Raw genomic sequence first — 19,996 nt, 5'->3', positions numbered from 1 at the left:
TGGGGATAATATCGGCATTAGTGAGATTAGAGAAAGAACTGGTGAGGCTTACACATTGCTAAATAACGGCCTGTCCTCTGCTGTAGAAGTCTCCCTGATAAGAAGCAATACGGGGTAGGATTCCTAATCCATAAGGACATAGCAGGCAACATTGATGTACTCTACACCATGAATGAGAGCGTAGCAGTAGTCGTAATCAAACTCAATAAGAGGTATAGATTGAAGGCAGTACAAGCCTACGCTCCAACATCCTGTCCCGACGATGAGGAAGTAGACAAGGCTTATGAAGATGCTGAATTAGCGATGAGAGAAGTGCAAACGAGGAATATAAATTGGCAACTACGGCGTCTATTCTAGAAACGCTAGAGGAGAGATGCTGGTAGAATTCGCAGAAAGGAATAAGCTGAGAATAGTGAACTCCTTCTTCAGGAAACGTAGCAACAGAAAATGGACCTGGAAGAGCCGGAATGGTGAAACAAGAAATGAAATTGATTTCATAGTTTCTGCCGAACCCAGCATAGTGCAGGACCTAGAAGTGATAGGTAGGGTAAAGTGCAGTGATCATAAGTTAGCAAGGGCTAGGATTCACCTCAGTTTGAACAGAGGAAGAGTAAAATTCATCAACAAAAACAGGTCCACTTAGAGGCAGTAAGGGTAAAAGCAGACAAGTTTAGGCTGGTACTTACAAACAAATATGCAGCCTTAGAACAGGGAGACGATGATGACGATGAGAAAGGGGTAATGAATGAAACCGTAACGTGGTTGGCTTCAGACGCAGCAATTGAAGTGAGAGGCCAGGCGCAAAGGCAATCAGTAGGCAAGCTCTCCCAAGTAACAAAAGACCTAATAAAGAAACGGCAAAGAATGAAACTTTCCACCTAAAGATAGAATTCCTGGAATTGTCAAAACTGATCAATAAAGCGAAAATAAGTGATGCTAGAAATTATAACGTGAGGAAGGCTGAAGGAGCCGTAAAAAATGAACGCAGCCTGCAATCAGTGAGAAGGAAACTTGGCATAAGACAAACCAAGATGTATGCACTGAAAGATAATCAGGCCAATTTCCTCTGGAATGTCGAAGGTAGAATAAAACCAGCGGAAGAAATCTATACTGACTTGTACAGTGCCCAGAAGAGTCAGGATAGCTCAATTAGAAACAGTAATGAACAATATACAGAAATTCCTCCTATAACTACTGATAAGGTGGGAAGGGCCTTAGACGACATGAAGCAAGGAAGTATGGCAGGAGAGGATGGAATGAATAACAGTCGATTTAATCAAGGATGGAGGAGACATAATGCTTGGAAAACTGGCGGCTTTTTATACGAAGTGTCTATCGACTACAAGGGTCCCAGAAAACTGGAAGAATGCAAACATTATACTGTCACGAAAAGACAATAGACGATGTACCCGGCGTCGGCGAGGGAGGCGGTTGAACAAGATGGCGTGCAATTATTTAAGCCGGCGTCCTCAGCTTCTACGTCTTCTACTTCAGCGCCCGTCTCTTGCTGAGCGCGTGTTCCAGTCCCAACTTCTTTGTTTTTCAGCGCTGGCTCGTGACACCTGGCGGCATTACTCCCCCGCCAAAAGAAAGGCATCGACCCGATGCTTACTAAACTAGAAGGAGGAAGTGTGGAATTCGTATGATATCGGATTGGCGTCGCCTTAACGCGCGAAATACGGCTTGAGGCGAAGAACATGCACTATCTCTGAGCGGTGCTGTCGACGCCGAGGCGACGCGGCACCGTCGGGAATGACTTCATAGTTCACTTCACTAACGCGGCGTAGCACTTTGTAGGGTCCAAAGTATCTGCTAAGGAGCTTCTCAGACAACCCCTGGCGACGGACTGGAGTCCACACCCAGACTTGGTCACCTGGCTGGTACTCGACGTGCCGATGTCGAAGGTTGTAGCGTCGTGCGTCTGAACTCTGTTGCTTCGCGATGTGTATGCGCGCGAGTTGGCGAGCTTCCTCTGCGTGTTGAGTAAGTTGCTCGGCGTCGACAGTAAGTGATGCGTCGGTGTCGTGCGGGAGCATAGCGTCTAGCGTGGTCTGGACCTCGCGCCCGTAGACAAGACGGAACGGTGTTAAGCGTGTGGTTTCCTGAATGGCGGTGTTGTACGCGAATGTAACGTACGGCAGGACTTGATCCCATGTTTTATGCTGGACGTCCACATACATAGACAGCATGTCAGCTATGGTTTTGTTTAGCCGTTCCGTCAGTCCGTTGGTCTGCGGATGATAGGCAGTCGCCTTGCGATGCTGCGTGCAGCTCAGCTCGAATATGTCCTCTATAAGTTGGGCTGTAAAGGCAGTGCCTCTGTCGGTGATGACATGTGAGGGGGCACCATGTCTGTGGACTATGTGCTCGATAAAGAACTGGGCAACTTCGTAGGCCGTGGCACGTTGTACAGCTTTCGTCTCGGCGTAGCGTGTTAGATAGTCCGTGGCGACTATAATCCACTTGTTTCCGCTGGCTGACAAGGGAAAGGGTCCCAGAAGATCCATGCCGATTTGATCAAACGGCGCGCGAGGTGGTGCGATGGGTTGGAGTAACCCCCCGGGCTTCAAAGACGGTGACTTCCTGCGTTGACACTCCCGGCAGCTTTGCACGTAACGCTTCACCGTGGTAGAAAGTCTGGGCCAGTAGTACGTCAGGCGTACTCGTGCAAGAGTGCGTGAAAATCCCAAGTGTCCGGACGTGGGCTCGTCATGGCAGGCTAGGAGAATGTCATCACGAAGGGTGGCAGGTATTACCAATAGATACTCTTTGTCGGTGGCACTCGAGTTTTTCTTGTAGAGGACGCCTTGTCGGAGCCAGAAGGTCGAGAGACTGCGAGAAATATGTCGTGGGATTGTAGCATTCTTGTCTTCTAGGTGATCGATGGGAGGGCGTATTTCGGCGTCCTCGCGCTGCCGTATGATCAAGTCTGATGCGTTTAGCGCCCCAAGGAATGCGCCGTCTTCGTCCATGTCCTTATCGCAAGTTTTGACGGGAGCGCGCGACAACGTGTCGGCATCTTCGTGTTTTCGGCCCGATTTGTAGACGATGGTAACATCGAACTCCTGCAGACGGAGACTCCATCGAGCAAGTCGCCCGGACGGGTCTCGTAAGTTGGCTAACCAACACAGGGAATGGTGGTCTGTCACCACCTTGAAAGGGCGACCGTAGAGATAAGGCCGAAATTTCATGATGGCCCACACAACCGCTAGACACTCTTTTTCGGAGATGGAGTAGTTGATTTCGGCGCGTGAAAGGGTGCGACTGGCGTAAGCGATGACTCGCTCGACGCCTTCCTGGTGTTGAACGAGTACAGCGCCAAGACCGATGTTGCTGGCATCGGTATGCACCTCGGTGTCAGCGTCCTCGTCAAAGTGAGCGAGGACAGGTGATTCCTGCAGGCGTTGCCGTAACTCGGTGAAAGCTGCGTCCTGCTCATCCGCCCAAACAAAGGGTGTGTCTTCTCGCGTTAGGCGTATGAGTGGTTCAGCGATGCGCGAGAAATTGGCGATCAAGCGCCGATAGTACGCACACAGACCGAGAAAGCGGCGTACTGCTTTCTTGTCACGAGGAGTCGGAAAAGCAGCAACAGCAGATGTTTTGTCTGGGTCAGGCTGGACGCCGTCGGCGTTCACGACATGCCCGAGGAACTTCAGCTCTTCGTAACCGAAGTGACACTTTTCTGGCTTTAGTGTGAGATTAGCGGAGCGGAGCGCCTCAAGTACCGCCTCTAAACGCTTCAGATGTTCTTCGAAGGTCGCCGCAAACACGACGACGTCATCTAAGTATACTAAACAGCAGTGCCACTTCAGACCCGTCAGAACAGTGTCCATCATTCGCTGGAATGTGGCCGGTGCAGAACACAGGCCAAATGGAAGTACTTTAAGTTCGTAGAGTCCATCTGGGGTAACAAAGGCAGTTTTTCGCGATCTCGTTCGTCAACTTCGATTTGCCAATATCCGCTCTTCAGCTCTATGGATGAAAAATACCTGGTTCGCCGGAGTCGATCTAACGAATCATCGATCCGCGGAAGCGGATAAACGTCTTTTTTTGTGACGTTATTCAACTTTCTATAGTCAACGCAGAACCTAAGCGTTCCGTCTTTCTTTTTGACGAGGACCACCGGCGATGACCAAGGGCTTTGGGATGGTTGTATGACGTCATCGTCAAGCATTTCTTTCACTTGTGCATTAATCACGTTGCGCTCTTTCGCCGATACGCGATAAGGCAGTTGTCGTATGGGACGAGCATCGTCATACGTGATTATTCGGTGTCTCGTGATGGACGTCTGGCGTATCTTAGAAGAAGATGCGAAGCACTCCTTGAACCGAAGGAGCAACTCACGCAGCGCTTTCTGCTTTTCCTCCGAAAGGTCTGAATTGATGTCGATATTGCTGAGTGCCTGAGCTGGGTTCTCCTTCGTCACAGACGCACAGCATTCAGCAACGTCTGCTATGGGCTCAGCGAAAGCAATAGTAGTACGATGAAATAGGTGCCGATGTTCCTGGCTGAAATTCGTCACGAGGAGCGCCGAAAGTCCACCTCGAAGCATAATCAGACTGCGGGCTGCACATACACCGTGTGTCAGCATAAGGGAGGAATTGCCCTCTGCAACAGCTTCGCCGTCACGCAGATCGTCGCATACGACCATTACCATGACACTTGCGCGTGGTGGTACAGTTGCACTGTCGGCGTAAACTCGAAGCGCGTTACGTCGGCAATTGTCGCGGTTGTTCGCTGCTCTTTTTGTCGAAAAAGTCACTGTGCGCTCCCGGAGGTCTATAATGGCACCATACTCTCGCAGAAAGTCGACGCCCAAGATAAGGTCCCGAGAACAATCGAGGAGTATAAGGCAGCTGGCAGGAAACGTGGACCCACGAATTTGTACTCTGACCGTGCACATGCCCAACGGTGTGACGACATGCCCGCCAGCAGTACGAATTTGCGCTCCAGACCAAGGCGTGATAACTTTTCTAAGTTCCGTCGCTAGTTTTCCGCACAAGATTGAGTAGTCAGCCCCCGTGTCCAATAAAGCACTAACGTGGCGGCCGTCGAGCACAACAGGTATGTCGAGCGAGAGTCTGTCGCTGAGTTCGGCTGCTGTCGTCGTTGAATCGTGCTGAATAGACCGTGCTGGCGTCGATGGGAGGTCTTCGGAAGGGCGATTATCAGCGGCCTCGCCCCCGAAGGTCGCTGTTCTTAGTTTCCCCGGCGAGGGCTTGGCGATCGTCCCTGCGCTGCCATTGGAGGGCTTCTAGGAGCGGGGGAAGAACGCCTGGGGGACGGCGAGCGCGACTGCCGCCGCGGGGACCGTGGCATACTCTGCTGGGTCAAGTATTCTTCGATCGCCCTAGGCCTTTCACCATATCTGGGCCTTGGTGAATCCGCGGCAAAACCTTGCAGTCCGAGACGGCGGTATGGGCACTCGCGGTATATGTGACCGGCTTCTCCACAATGATAGCACAGAGGCCTTCTGTCCGGGGTACGCCAGACGTCAGATTTCCTTTCGGGTGGGCGACGATCCTCCATACGTTGGATTGGTTGCACAGATGGGAGCGGCGGGACGTATGACGCGGCGTAAGACGTGGCGGGGTCGAAATGGGTCGGAGCTTGTACAGGGGCTCGCCTCAAAACTTCCGCATACGACGGCCGCTGCAACTGTGCTGTCACAGGCGGCGCATTGTTGTTAGGAACGGGACACTGGATCGCTTGCTGCACTTCGTTCCTCACAAGGGCAGAAATGGAACCTAGCGTGGGCTGAGGCGGGCAGGTGAGCCGTTGAAGCTCATCACGCACCACAGAGCGGATAAGATCTCGGAGAACGTCCACGTTTCCAAAGGCAATCGCGCCCGTCAGTGAAGCAGCGTTCGCGTGCCTGTCATACGGAGCTGAGCGCTGGTCCGAAGGTGAAGTTGGGTTCAATTGTCTGTCATAGAAAGTTGAGCGCTGGTGTAACATCTTTTCTATCGTGGTGGCTTCAGTTAAGAATTCAGCCGCGGTCTTCGGCGGGCTTCGAACAAGGCCAGCAAATAGCTGTTCTTTAACTCCCCGCATTAGATGGCGTAGCTTCTTTTCCTCGGACATGGTTGGGTCCACCCGACGGAAGAGTCGCGTCATATCCTCGACGTACGACGTCAGGCTCTCGTTCGGCAGATGAATGCGGGATTGGAGCGCCCGTTCGGCTCGTTCGCGGCGATCAGCATTGGTGTAGGTATCCAGCAAGGCACGACGGAAATCAAGCCACGATTTGATGAGCCCTTCTCGGTTCTCGTACCAAGTGCGGGCACCATCCTCCAAGCTGAAGTAGACGTTCCTTAACTTCGCCACGTCGCTCCATTCATTTATCTCGGCAACGCGCTCAAACTGGACCAACCAGTCTTCTACATCCTCGAAGATATCTCCGTGGAACACATTCGGCACTCGGAGATTCTGCAGCAGATACTGCGTTGCCGTTGTGGCCGTACCTTGCCTAATGGTCGGTAGGGACGTCGACGTTCCTTCCATACCGGTGTTTGGTGGCGTCGATATTGTTGCGGAGAGATGATCAAGCTCCGGAGGCAATCCTCGGATTCTCCTGCTTGCCCGGTGAACAGGGGTGTCCACTAGGATAGGGCTGGTACTCCTGCTACCAGGAGGGGTTTGTGGCATCGGATAAACCGTACCCAGCACCTCCACCAGTTTTGTCACGAAAAGACAATAGACGATGTACCCGGCGTCGGCGAGGGAGGCGGTTGAACAAGATGGCGTGCAATAATTTAAGCCGGCGTCCTCAGCTTCTACCTCTTCTACTTCAGCGCCCGTCTCTTGCTGAGCGCGTGTTCCAGTCCCAACTTCTTTGTTTTTCAGCGCTGGCTCGTGACACCTGGCGGCAATACTAATCTATAAAAAGGAAGACGTTGAAGAACTGAAAAATTATAGGCCCATTAGCTGACTCCCAGTATTATATAAAATATTTACCAACATAATCTTCAACTAATCACAGGGAACACTGACGGAAGGAAATTCACGCAATAAAAATGAGATGGATTGCATACGGCAGACATCGTGAACTCAAGACTGGAAGTTTACCGTTATCATTGAAATGGAACGTATAAAACCAGTGCATTTAACCGGTGCTAACATTAGGGAGAGACTTGGTGACTGACAAAGAAGCTTGAGAACAAGTCAAGGACCAAGCAAAAAACGATGGAACGAAGAATGTTAGGGATAACTTTAAGACACCGAAAGAGAGCGGTTTGGATCAGAGAGCAAACAGGTATAGACGATATTCTAATGGACATCAAGCGAAAAAAATGGCGCTGGGCAGGTCATGCCATGCGTAGATTAAATAACTGTTGGACCATTATGCGGGCAGAATGGGTACGAAGAGAAGGGAAGCGCAGTAGAGGACGGCAAAAGACTTGCAGGTGGAAGTTAGGCGGAAATTAGGAAGTTTGCGCAGGACAGTGGTAATTGGAGATCGCAGGGAGAGGTCTTCTTCCTGCAGCGTACATAAATAGGCTGATGATGATGATGAGGATGGCTATAGGGTTAAGCTGTCGTTTCTTTGCAGGCGTTGCCCAAATTCACTCTATTTTCTTGCCACACGCTCTCCATGCATGCTTATTAAAGCAACACGATTTCTACTTACGAATTTCTTTCTGGAGGGCTTTTTTCCTAAACCATATATTCTGCTTGTATTGTTTCAGCATTCTTCCTTGCATCACCGATTGGCCGTGCAACTAACTTTTTCTTCAAGAACTGCAGCCATTACATGCAAGAAGTGAAGCCGAATCCACCGAACGACCTAATTGTCGAGGTAATAATAATAATATTTGGGGTTTTACGTGCCAAAACCACTTTCTGATTATGAGGCACGCCGTAGTGGAGGACTCCGGAAATTTTGACCACCTGGGGTTCTTTAACGTGCACCTAAATCTAAGCACACGGGTGTTTTCGCATTTCGCCCCCATCTAAATGCAGCCGCCATGGCCGGGATTCGATCCCGCGACCTCGTGCTCAGCAGCCCAACACCATAGCCACTGAGAAACCACGGCGGGTTAATTTTCGAGGTACGTCTTGCCATCTTGTACTGCTGAAGTGGCCATGGTAGTCTAACTCGAGCATCATACCATGTTGCTGGAGAAGCCGTGTGGTTAGCAGAAATTATATGCGTTTTCTATATTGATGCTCGCAATCTCTTAAAAAAAATCACACGCACCACTTAAAATGTCTGCGCATTTCTGTTGGTTAGGTTATTTCCAGTTAATGAAGCAGCGGCTCTTATGCGTTCCCGTTGCATTATGCTTCTTGCCCATAGTGTCAACATCACAGTCGTTGAATTTGTGTGGGACGCTATTTAGTAATGCCTAACCACGTGCTTCCATCAACATGCAAAGTCAGGTTAATGGCGTTTTACGGAAATAATTCTAAAGCTTGGCTGGGTGTTCTAAGCAAAATTCCTTTACAGAACTTTTAAAAAGACATGCTTTAGGCGTATTTATAACAGATTTTTGACTATTTGGCATCTTAATGTTTTCACAATGGTTTGGGAGTGGTTGATTTTCTAATTTGTTTGAAAACCCCATTTACAGCATATTTTTAACAAAATGCGTTTTAAACTTTTTAAAGCAAGGGAAGATGAGCTAAATAAATTATTTGCTCTTGATTGTTATTACCATCAAATTACTTCGAACGTGACTAAATGTAGCATTTACAGACGCAATCTTTTAAATCAAACTAATTTACTCTTTTAGTCAAGACACTTGCTGACTGTTACTAATTGAACATTTGAAGCCGCTTATTCGACGAGCTCATAACCATTTCCACAAATGCAGGACTTTGACGCTGCTGATGTTTACAGCCCAATGAATTCCCACCGAGTTCACACAGAAAGAATTAATTTTACGAGAAGAAGCGGCCCTGCCCTTCGTAAAAGCCCATGAGTGTCTCCCTACTTCGCGGTTGGTCATCGGGCTAGCATGAAGCGACTGAGGTGGCTGCTTAGTACGAACGCTCGCTTTGTGTTCGTCCACCTGTGAGGCACACGCATTTATGTCCCTCACGGGTGGTGGCTACGGCATCAAGGTTCCGCTGCTCATAAGTTCAGTGTTCCTTTATTTTATGAAATTGCCCGGAATTCCTTATTCAGTAAAGATTAGTAGCATGAAGTATTTGGATTTCTAGAAGCGGATTAAGCTCATAGGATGGCGCGCTTCAAGCCTTCCATTCGGATCCATGTCGGAGCCCTTTTGGTTAATGAGATAATTGGACTATTTTGCACATTTAGCAGTCGAATTGCTACATCCAGTCATCTTCAAATGTTTGGCTGTTGTAAATGCCTTTAAAAGGAAATCCCGCCATTACCCTACGCGTTATTTTTAAGAAACTTCGGACGCATTTCGCACTTTTGCTGCCGATTACGTGTGTGCTAATAACAAAAGATGAATTTTAATAATTGTAGACATGAACAATAGTAGCGATCTCGTTACTGAGACTGACGCGTTCTACATCAACAATGCCAGCAACACTACCAAACAAGGCATGCGAGCAAAACGTTAAACGGCGTCCGCAGACAATCCGGCAATCAGTTTTGCACAACTTATATTTTGAGCTAATACATGAATGGTATTGTTATTTGATACATGTGCAGGCGCTTCCGCTCAATGCTATGGTTATCAATCGATTAAACATATTACTTCGCCGATCACAAACCAAATATTAACCGCGTCTGTCGCTGGTCGTGAAATTAGCGAGTTTTCAATGTTTTAATAATGACAGGCCTAGATGGTTGAATCGCTTTCATTTATAGGATAAGATGGATTTGAACGGTACGTACTCCTTGGAATTCAGTATGCAAAATACATGGCAGGTAGATAATTACTGCGATTTGTACAATTACCTAGTACGTAACCGCAGCTCACATAGGAATAGATGTATGCGGCTCTGATATTGAAATCTTTTACCGACGCACAAAAGGAAAACGATGCGCACTATAGGGCACTTCAAGAAAACAATCACAATAGAAGGTGACAGGTGTGAGGTAGCAGGGCCTTGTATAATTGAGTTTTTCAACCTTTCGGCAACTTGTAAATCGCTGTTGTCATTCTAATTAAGCTTCTGTGCCACATTTTCATCCAGGAGCAACTTTTATATACTCACCAAACCAAGTACACCGAGAACTTACTAACAAGTCATGCGGAAGTTGGGAGTCAGCCACCTTGAAATTCGGCAAAGAGTTCATTACGGGCTGTACAAATAAACTATGCGGGAAGAATGATGACGAAGAATAGGCGAGTGGTATTCGGCACGTCGTAAAGAGTAGTAGATGCAGGTGCCTTACCAAGAACTCGACAAAGGCGGCGATATATACTGGCACCTCGGGAAGAGAGAGACAGAGAAGGGACGTTGACTGAACTAAGCGCAGTTTCCTACCTTGCACGTGCGGAGGGGGATGGCAGAGTGAAAGAGATAGAGAATACATGAGGCTATATCGCACTTTCACATGCACTAACCCAGATGCAGCATGTCTGCAGTCGGGCACCCAAGTCTTTTGCCTTCAGCTATTGAAAAAAACGCTCGAATTACTTTCGGGCTAACGAGCGGTGAGGCCAGGCTCCGAAGGCTATTGCTCTGTAAATGGCCTATCGTCCAGACTGTTGAAATCGCACTGGAGAGTCTGACGTGGCGTATCAGAGGAAAAACAGTGGCGCAGAAGATGGTTGATGGTCTCTTCACACGAGAACACATTACTATTACTTAGGGGGCACCTCGTGGCTACAATACAGATATAAAAAAAGTCGTCTTTTGGATTGCTCTAAGGAAAGAAGGCAGTTACTTTTTCGGTTTCTTTGGCCCGAAGAAAGAGAAATTGTGGTGTTTTCAGAAAAAGACATGCAAAAGGGGACGCTGACGAGATTGCCCCCTTGGAGTAACACGCAGCCTGTTCCTTCCCACCGCTTAAAACAGCGTGGTCAGACATGTTCTCGAACACCAAGAACATAAGCGAGTACTTCGACTTTGACAACCTAGTTTGGAAGAAAGGCTGATACAGACAACGAAGATGGTCAACTGTGTCGAGAAGAGCAAGGAAAAAAGGCGGAACGCGTCTTACGATGAATGTCGACGAAAATGCGGTTAGCATTTGAGCACGTTTGAAGTCACGTTTATTTAAAACGGTAGTGGCCAATTTGAGACCTCCCTTGCTTTGGCTATATGCAAAAACGCACTCTTTTGAAAGGCGGTATGACGACGATAGGCACGACGACAATGAAATGACGTTTCTGAAGTAGTGACGATAGTAATGTGACCACGTGATTACGATGCCTTGCCGACAAGAGTGTGCAGTATATATGACGACGATGGCTTGACGAGAGTAGATTACGAAGTTAAAAATGATGATTAAAGGACCCTTGCTGCATCACATTGGTAGAATGATAATTGCATGACGACAATTATAACATAACGACGATGATCTGACAAAGGTATGAGGATATAAAGATGAAGACAATGGCGTGATCACGATGGCATTGTGAGAGTTGGATGACGAAGCTAAGGTGATGGTATAGAACGACCGTGACGGTATAACGACGGCATCATTACAATAAATGCATTGCATCGACCAACAGTGGTATAACGAACAGTGGTATACCAATAGTGTTATAAAAGCCTACTCATAATTACAATTGAATTACGGCATCACAAATACGCCAGAATGGAAGTGAAGGAATGTCGTCGATGGAACGAAGACAGTATAACGATGATGGTATGGCAACTATTGGATGACGTTTTTTGAATTTACATTTATGACAATACGACCAGCTGGCAACGTCGGCACGACGAGAATGATGGCGACTGCGTGACGATGTGGGATGACTTAGTGAGATGACGAAGGCATCAGGATGACTGTATGATGAGTGCATCACGACGGACGTATGACATCTATGAGATTGCGGCGATGGTATGAAGATGGCACAATGGCGAGGATTGCGCGACAACGGCATGAGCATAATGGGGTGACAACCAGTGTATGACGACGATTGCGGGAAGACTACTCTATCGCGAGGACTGTATGACCACAATGGCCTCACAATGATGGCTTGACGAGAGTCAGATGACGAAGATGGAGTGATGGCGATAAAACGACCATGATGGTACCATGACGACGGCATGACCACGAACGCCTCATGAGCATAAGACGAATGGCGTGAAGGCGACGGCATGGCGAGAGTCTGAGGACAATCTTGGGTCGACAACGAGGCAATGACCACGACAACGTCGTGGCCACGGGCCCATGCCCAGTTGCACTAACTAATAAACCGGCCAGGGAATTCACGTAGAAGGTGCGATGACGATGGCATGACAAGGGTCAGATGAGAAAGCTGGAAGGACTGCAATGAAATCACCAACGACGTCATGACCACGAGCCCAACTCCGGCCACTGGCTCAGCATAAGCGGGCAGACGGACGGACGGGCGGGCGGACGGACGGACGGACGGACAGACAGACAGACAGACAGACAGACAGACAGACAGACAGACAGACAGACAGACAGACAGACAGACAGACAGACAGACAGACAGACAGACAGACAGACAGACAGACAGACAGACAGACAGACAGACAGAGAGGCAGGCAGGCAGGCAGGCGGATGGACGCACGGGATCAAAACTCCTGAAATAGAAAAAGAATTCTCATCGTATTCATACTGTTTTTTAGCTGTATTGACTCTTCTGGAGTGAAAAACCAACTCTTGTGAGCTTATTCGTACGTTCCAAGGAAGCCACTACTGAGCAAGACAAGGAATGACCAGGCTTCGCAAAGCGTATGGAAAAAATGTAGACCGCTGCGTGGTGCACTCAGAGCCAGTAGTTTGGCTTGGCAATGGATAGTCTACTGTCTTGCATCATAAGTAAATTCGACACATTAGAACTAGTCCTAGAAGCCACCTAAAGAGTATTCTTTCTATGACATTTGTTGCGCCCTTCACGGGTAACGTACGAATATTTTTTGCAGAATATTTGGACGCGTCGAATGGTTCAAAAGACTCTTTCTTTGCCTTGCTACTTATTAGGGGAAGGCTAAGGCTCGGCGTGCCAATTGGAAAAGGTGTTTTTTGATTGCTTTGCCTCAAAACATCAGTATAAAGTAACTACATGCGTGTCGTACGTGTAAGTGCATTGCGATACTAGTCCTGCATCCGGCGCCATCGCGTACATTAAGCCTATTAGTTTAAGATCACTGCTGCTTCTCATATCACAGACATGCGTTTCTCTCGTCCGGAAAAAATTGCAGCCCCATCTGCTTCGCCCGGGTGAAGAAGTCAGCATTTGGTAATAAGGGGTAATCAAATTCACGAGAACTTTCTAAATTGTGGACGGCTCACCGTTCCCTTTTTCTGATTGCCTCATATGTCCTGCTCGCCTAATTCGTAAACCATTACGAACTCGTACTTATTTATGTATTTCTCGCTACAATTCCGCCATTATTTCGATCAATGAGAAGTCCTCGTTGCAGTAAAAAACTTTAGAAAAATTACCTGGTGATGGAATTTCGCTTCGCCCGTCTTCGCGTCTGACATTGCAAAGTGCACGTCTAGGCGCTTCTCATTCTACACTCGAGATGACATTTATTGCTATATGAATTACTAATAATATGGCCGGTAAGTTTCTTAATGTCACCGCCATGCCCTCTCATATCGGGACCTTGTGTGAGACTCTGCCTCGACACGTTTATGCTGAACAGTCAGAGAACCACACACGTGTTTGACTTTGGTGTTAATGGCATGAATTCTATCGCCCCGTATGAAAATACATCGGCATGGGCTTGTTTCAAATGGAAATTTTGCACGCATTCTCACCACAGCAATGGTACTTTTGAACCAATAGCACATACAGCGTCAGCCTTAGTTCGAGCCATAAATAAGTCAGCCTTTTATTTCCGAGAAATTTATCTAACAATGGCCAGGGCAGATCATTTTGCACACTATGTGTATGCATTTTTACATGTATTATCTACTTTTGTATATCGCATATTTGCTGTGTTCCATACAACCGAAGCTGCATAACACTTCGTAATTTTCACAGTAGTCCGGAACTTAGCGTTACCTATGGCTAGTGTAGCTCCAGACCACCAGGTCCATGCTACCTCAATGTTCAAGGGTGAGTCATCCTTAACAGAGTGTTCTGCCGCAACGGATTCCGGGGCTATAAAAGACGACCCGCATCTCTAGCTGCACTTATTGTTATTGCCGCCACGCGAATTGACCCCAACATTGTCACCATCTGCCAAATTATGAGTGATACAGCTGTGGAGGAAGAGCTCCTACGATCGCTTCGGCTCGCTCCGACTTCAAGCGTTGTCGGCCCACAGCGCCCCCGCGCCAGACCACGTGGCGTGCCGTCATTCGAGTACTGGGGCACCTGCAAGCACCTGGGGTTCAACCCGGACCAGCCAACCTGCGAACGCGAAGTCGTCACATTGTATAGGAAAACTCGGAATGGACGCAAGGCTGCCTTCTGGTGCAACAGGTGCCGAAAGCAGCTGTCGCTGTTACACGGTACCACTGCACTTCACGAGCAGAGAGGGGGGAAATTATTTCGCCAACACGGACCGCCTTGGCCGTCCAAACGTCCACGTCTCCAGGCAGCAAGGGATTTGGCTCACGTATGGTGTGAGCAAAAACATAGGCACGCAGATTTTGAAGGAGATGACCGGAGACTTGCTTGATCTGTCAGACCACGTCAACGCCAACTGGAGGAACTACGCTCTTGAGGTCGTGCGGGACGAGCTGCTGGCGCGACGGCCGCTCGGTGGCCCGAGGAAGATTGTGCAAATTGATGAATGCCTCCTTCGCTGCAAGCGAAAGTACAATCAAGGACGCCTGATGAAGGGCGACAACGTTCCGCCGAGCCGCCAAGATTACGGCGGCATTGCAGATCGTGGATTATGGGTATTCGGAATGATCTGCGTGACCACCGGGGAACCGACTTGTCAAGGTCGGCCGACGAGACGCGGTGACGCCAGGTCCCGTTATTGCAGCCAATGTTGAACCGGGGACCACCATCCACAGTGATGAATGGCCGCATACAACGGCATCACAAACTTAGTAGACACTAACGGAGCGGGCCTCAATCTGCAATGGGGAACAGTAAACCACAGAGTGAACTTTGTGGACCCGGTGACGGGCGTTCACATGCAAAAAATAGAGAGTTATTGGGAGAAAGTGAAGCGCCACCTCCTCTCTACCAGTTACAGGGTAACTGCGCCGCTGCATCAGTCGCAACTCACATGGCTGTGGTGGGAGTCAATGGTCACACGCGCTGCAAAGACTCCTTCTGCGTCTGGTAGAAACCATCGCTCGGCGCTACCCAGTGTGAAGGTACATCACAAAGTAATGGAAAATAAAGCACTGTTTTTTGACCATTTGCTTTTGTATGAATGTTTCCCGGCATTCCTGCGAGCTTACATACCTGGTACGCCCGCGGCACAGCACTTCCGCGCTAAGCGACGGTCACTTCGTCTTTATATATAAGTGTGAGAAGCGAGGGATGTGAGCCCAGTGCAGAAAACAGGCGCATACCAAGCCTGTGCGCCCGCACCAAGCCGCGCCGAGTCAATACATAGGAAAGGAAAGCAGCGACAAGCGATGGTAGAAAAGTCCAGTGAAAAAACGAGGCGCACACCAATGCGCACTTGGAAAAGCGCGTGCAAGCACGTAGCGAGCTGCGCCAATCCAATCCAGAAGGCAGAGGAGGAGGAGGAGTAATCATTATCAGCAGCAGCAGCATCCTGGTTACGCCCACTACAGGGCAAAGGCCTCTCCCACATTTCTCCAACTACCCCGGTCATGTACTATTTGTGGCCATGTTGCTCCTGCAAACTTCTTAATCTCATCCGCCCACCTAACTGTCAGCCACCCACTGCTGCGCTTACCTTCCCTTGGAATCTAGTCTGTAACCCTTAATGACCATCGGTTATCGTCCCTCCTCATTACATGTCCTGCGAATCCCCCATTTCTTTTTCTTGACTTCAACTAAGGTGTCATTAGCGCGCGCTTGTTCCCTCATCCAATCTGCTCTGTTCTTATCCATTAACGTTACCTCCATCATTCTTCTTTCCATAGCTCATTGCGCTGTCCTCGATTTAAGTAAAACGCTTTTCGTAAGCCTACAGGTTTCTGCCTCGTAAGTGAGTACTGGTAAGACACAGCTGTTATACACTTTTCTCTTGAGCGATAATGACAACCTGCTGTCCATGATCTGAGAATGCCTGCCAAACGCATCCCAGCCCATTCTTCTGATTATTTCAGTCTCATGATCCGGTTCCGCGGTCACTACCCGTCCAAAGTAGATGTATTCCCTTACCACTTCCAGTGCCTCGCTACCTATTGTAACCTGCTGTTCTCTTCCGAGACTGTTAAACATTACTTTAGTTTCCTGCAGATTAATTTTTGGACCCACCCTTCTGCTTTGCCTCTCCAGGTCACTGAGCATGCACTGCAATTGGTCCCCTGAGTTACTAAGCAAGGCGATATCATCAGTGAATCGCAAGTTACTGAGGTGTTCTCCATTAACTCTTATCCCCAATTCTTCCCAATCCAGGTCTCTGAACACCTCCTGTAATCACGCTGTGAATAGCATTGGAGAGATCGTATCTCCCTGCCTGACGCGTCTCTTTATTGGGATTTTGTTCCTTTCTTTATGGAGAACTACGGTGGCTGTGGAGCCGCTATAGATATATTTCAGTATTTTTACATGCGGCTCGTCTACACCTCGATGCCATATTGCCTCCATGACTGCTGAAGTTTCGACTGAATCAAACGCTTTCTCGTAATCAATGATAGCTATATATAAGGGTTGGTTATATTCCGCCCGTTTCTCTATCACCTGATTGATACTATGAATATGGTCTATTGTTGAGTAGCCTTTACGGAATCCTGCCTGGGCCTTTGATTGACAGAAGTGTAAGGTGTTCCTGATTCCATTTGCGATTATCTTAGCATATATTTTTTTGGGAACGGACAGTAAGCTGATTGGTCTATTACTTTCAAGTCTTTGGCGTCCCCTTTGTTATGGATTAGGAATATGTTGTCGTTCTTCCAAGGTTCCGGTACGCTCGAAGTCATGAGGCATTGCGTATACAGGGTGGCCAATTTTCTGGAGGAGTAATAGGTGACGCTAAGTTCAGGACTGCCCTTTTCATCAGCCACAGTGGGCCTTAATATATTAAGCAGATTTTTTCAAACTTAGTGTGGTGCCTTGCAGCGGCAAAAAAATCCCGAGTAGCCGTGGGGCTTCCCAGTCCCGGTGAAACGAAATTTGAAGGCCCAGTAAGCTTAAACAAAGTTACTCCCTACCAGAGTAGGAATTAACCTTCCTGGTGCAGTATTCAGTCACCACCTCCATCATGATTCTTACAATTAAACAGCCCTAAGTCACCAGCCGCTGTGAAGCACATGACCAAAGTGGCTGTCAGACCTGCGACGCGGCCGACGGTGCTACGAATCTCTTGATCACGACAGGCCGCCACTGGAAACAACCTGATAGCATTTAACATGTGAACCCTCATGAGCAAGGATACGTTAACAAAGCTCTTTGAGGAAATATCAGATATTGCTTGGGGTAATATTAGTCTGAGTGAGCTTGCATGAACTGATGAGGTTTATATGGTGCTGCATCGACATGCTCTGCTAGTGTGGTCTTCCCGACAAGAGAGAATGCGCGATAAGATTTGTAATTCATAAGAGCAGAGCATGCCACATGGAGGAATTCTACATCAGTAATGAGATGGTAGCAGTAGTCGTAATAAAGCTAAATATGATTTATGGAATAAACGTAGCACATGCCTGCTCTTGAACCTCCATTCATGATGGAGAAGAAATAGAACAGTTTGATGAATAGGTTGAATAAAGAATGTGAAAAGTGAAAACTCAGTAAATTATAGTCATGGGCGACATCAATGCAAAAAAGCAGGTTCGGGAACAAGAAATTTAAAATTATTGCATCGATTTTAGGAACACTATAGGAAAGGTGTGTGTAGAATTCGACAAAAGAATAGACTGCAAATACTGAGTGCCTTCTTGAGGAATTGTTGTTACAAGTAGTAGACCTGGTAAAGCCCTCATGTAGAAACAAGAAATTAAATTGATTTCATACTCTCCGCTGATACCAGCATTCTTCATGATGTAGAAATGTTCGGTAGGGTAAACGGCAGTGACCGTATGTTTATGACATCTTGGATTCCTCTCAATTTCAAGAGCGAAAGAGTAAAATTGTTCAAGAAGACAGAGTCCAACGTCTACGGATTAAGGGTAAAAGCAGATGGATTCAGGCTATTCGCTTCAAACAAATATGCAGCTTTAGAACACGAAGATGGAGATCACATAGATGTAGGTAATGAAACCTCAAGTAGACTTATTTCAGAAATAGGAAAGGAAGGGGGCAGTAATGCACCAAGCGAACATGTAGGGATGCTTTCCCAGTAACAAAGGGAACGATAAAGAAATGACAAAGCAGCACAGTGTCTACACAAAAAAATCATGGAAAAGTCGCTGAACTGTCAAGCGTTATCACCAAAGATAAGGCAAGGTATATTCGAAATTGTAACGTAGGGAAGGTTGAGGCAGCAGTAAACAATGCACGCCTATTAATGAAAAGAAAACTTGGTATAGGACAGGGCAAGAAGTATGCAGTGAAATAAATGCAAGGAAATGTCATCAGCACTTTTGATGATATAGACAAAGAAGAAAAATTACACATTGACCTGTTCTGCACTGACATTTATACACTTCCCAGAGAAGTCACGCAACGTGCAATGGAAGTAGTGGAGAACAGGATACAGATTCGCCTTATATAAGCAGCCATGAGGTTAAGAAGCTCTTACAAGACATGCCCCGGCGAAAAGCAGAAAGGGATGATAGAATAACAGTCTATTTAAATAACTGTGGAGGAGATGTGCCTGAAAAGCTTGCTGCCCTTTAGACACAATGTGGCATTAGTTCAGGTATACCAGGGAACTGGGAAAACTTCAACATTGTACTAATTCATAAGAAGCGAGTCTTTAAAGGAATTGTAGGCTCATTGGCTGGCTTTGAGTATTGCATAAAATATTCAACAAGATAACTTACAGTAAAATAACCGCAATACATGAGTTCAATCAAGCGAAACAAACAGGCTGACTTCAGGCAGAGAACTTGTACAATGGATCGCTTGCGCGTCATCAATCAGGTAATTGATAAAGCTGCTGAGATAATCAACATCTGTATATGACTTTCAGAAAATATGAAAAGGCTTTTGATTCAGCAGAAGTGCAAGCAGTCATGGAAACGTTGCACAATTAGCCTGTAAAGGTGGCATACTTGAATATCTGGAGAAATATCAACAATGATGTCACAGCTATTTTGTTTATCCCACATCAAACGAAAAAATTAGCTATCAAGAAACCGGTCAAACAAGAAGATACAATATCTCCAATGCTATTCACTGAATGCATAGGAGAAGCATATAAGAGAATAAACAGCTCATATCTCTACAACCGTCGGTATGCCGACGGCGTTGTGCTGTGCAGCACCATTAAATATGAATTGCTACAAAAGATTGAGCAGCTTGATTTAAAGTAAATCTTACCGGGAAACGTATGCAGGGAGCGCTACGTGCTTTGCACTGTTATCAGGAAAGGTTTATAACATATATTGCCATTCGGGTGCTTGTTTTGTGCTTTTTTTTGAAACTCATGCTGTTCTGCATGTTGTACGCATGATTGCTACGAATGAATGCATAGTTCATATCACTGCTGAGTGCTTGAAGCCGCTGCTTTATTATATGTGTGCTAGTCACTGCCCCTTGCCTGCACTGCCGTCGTGATTGGCCCGCATTTTTGTTAATGAACGCGGACACAAAAAATGCCGACCACTGAAGGACTAACAGCTTCGCTGCAAAAGTGTACAATCATTGCTTCTACCGGTGCTAGCATATAGGGCAGAAATTTGTAGGCTCACAAGAACAGCTCGTGAAGAAGT

General features: G+C 47.3%; 1 protein-coding gene across 2 annotated transcripts in view; it reads left to right on the top strand.

Moving 5' to 3' along the window:
- LOC142574417 (uncharacterized) overlaps positions 1 to 19,996 on the top strand; it is a 156,167-nt gene that overhangs the window by 69,968 nt on the left and 66,203 nt on the right. For both annotated transcript variants that reach the window (XM_075683506.1, XM_075683505.1), the window contains exon 2: positions 7,689 to 7,798. In XM_075683506.1, the coding sequence (XP_075539621.1) occupies positions 7,689 to 7,798 (110 nt within the window). The remainder of the gene's footprint in view (positions 1 to 7,688; positions 7,799 to 19,996) is intronic.

This window comes from Dermacentor variabilis, chromosome 3 (assembly GCF_050947875.1).
Source record: "Dermacentor variabilis isolate Ectoservices chromosome 3, ASM5094787v1, whole genome shotgun sequence".
Classification (NCBI taxonomy): Eukaryota; Metazoa; Arthropoda; class Arachnida; order Ixodida; family Ixodidae; genus Dermacentor; species Dermacentor variabilis.
Note: the sequence above shows the minus strand (reverse complement) of the source record. Positions and strands in the feature narration are given on the sequence as shown.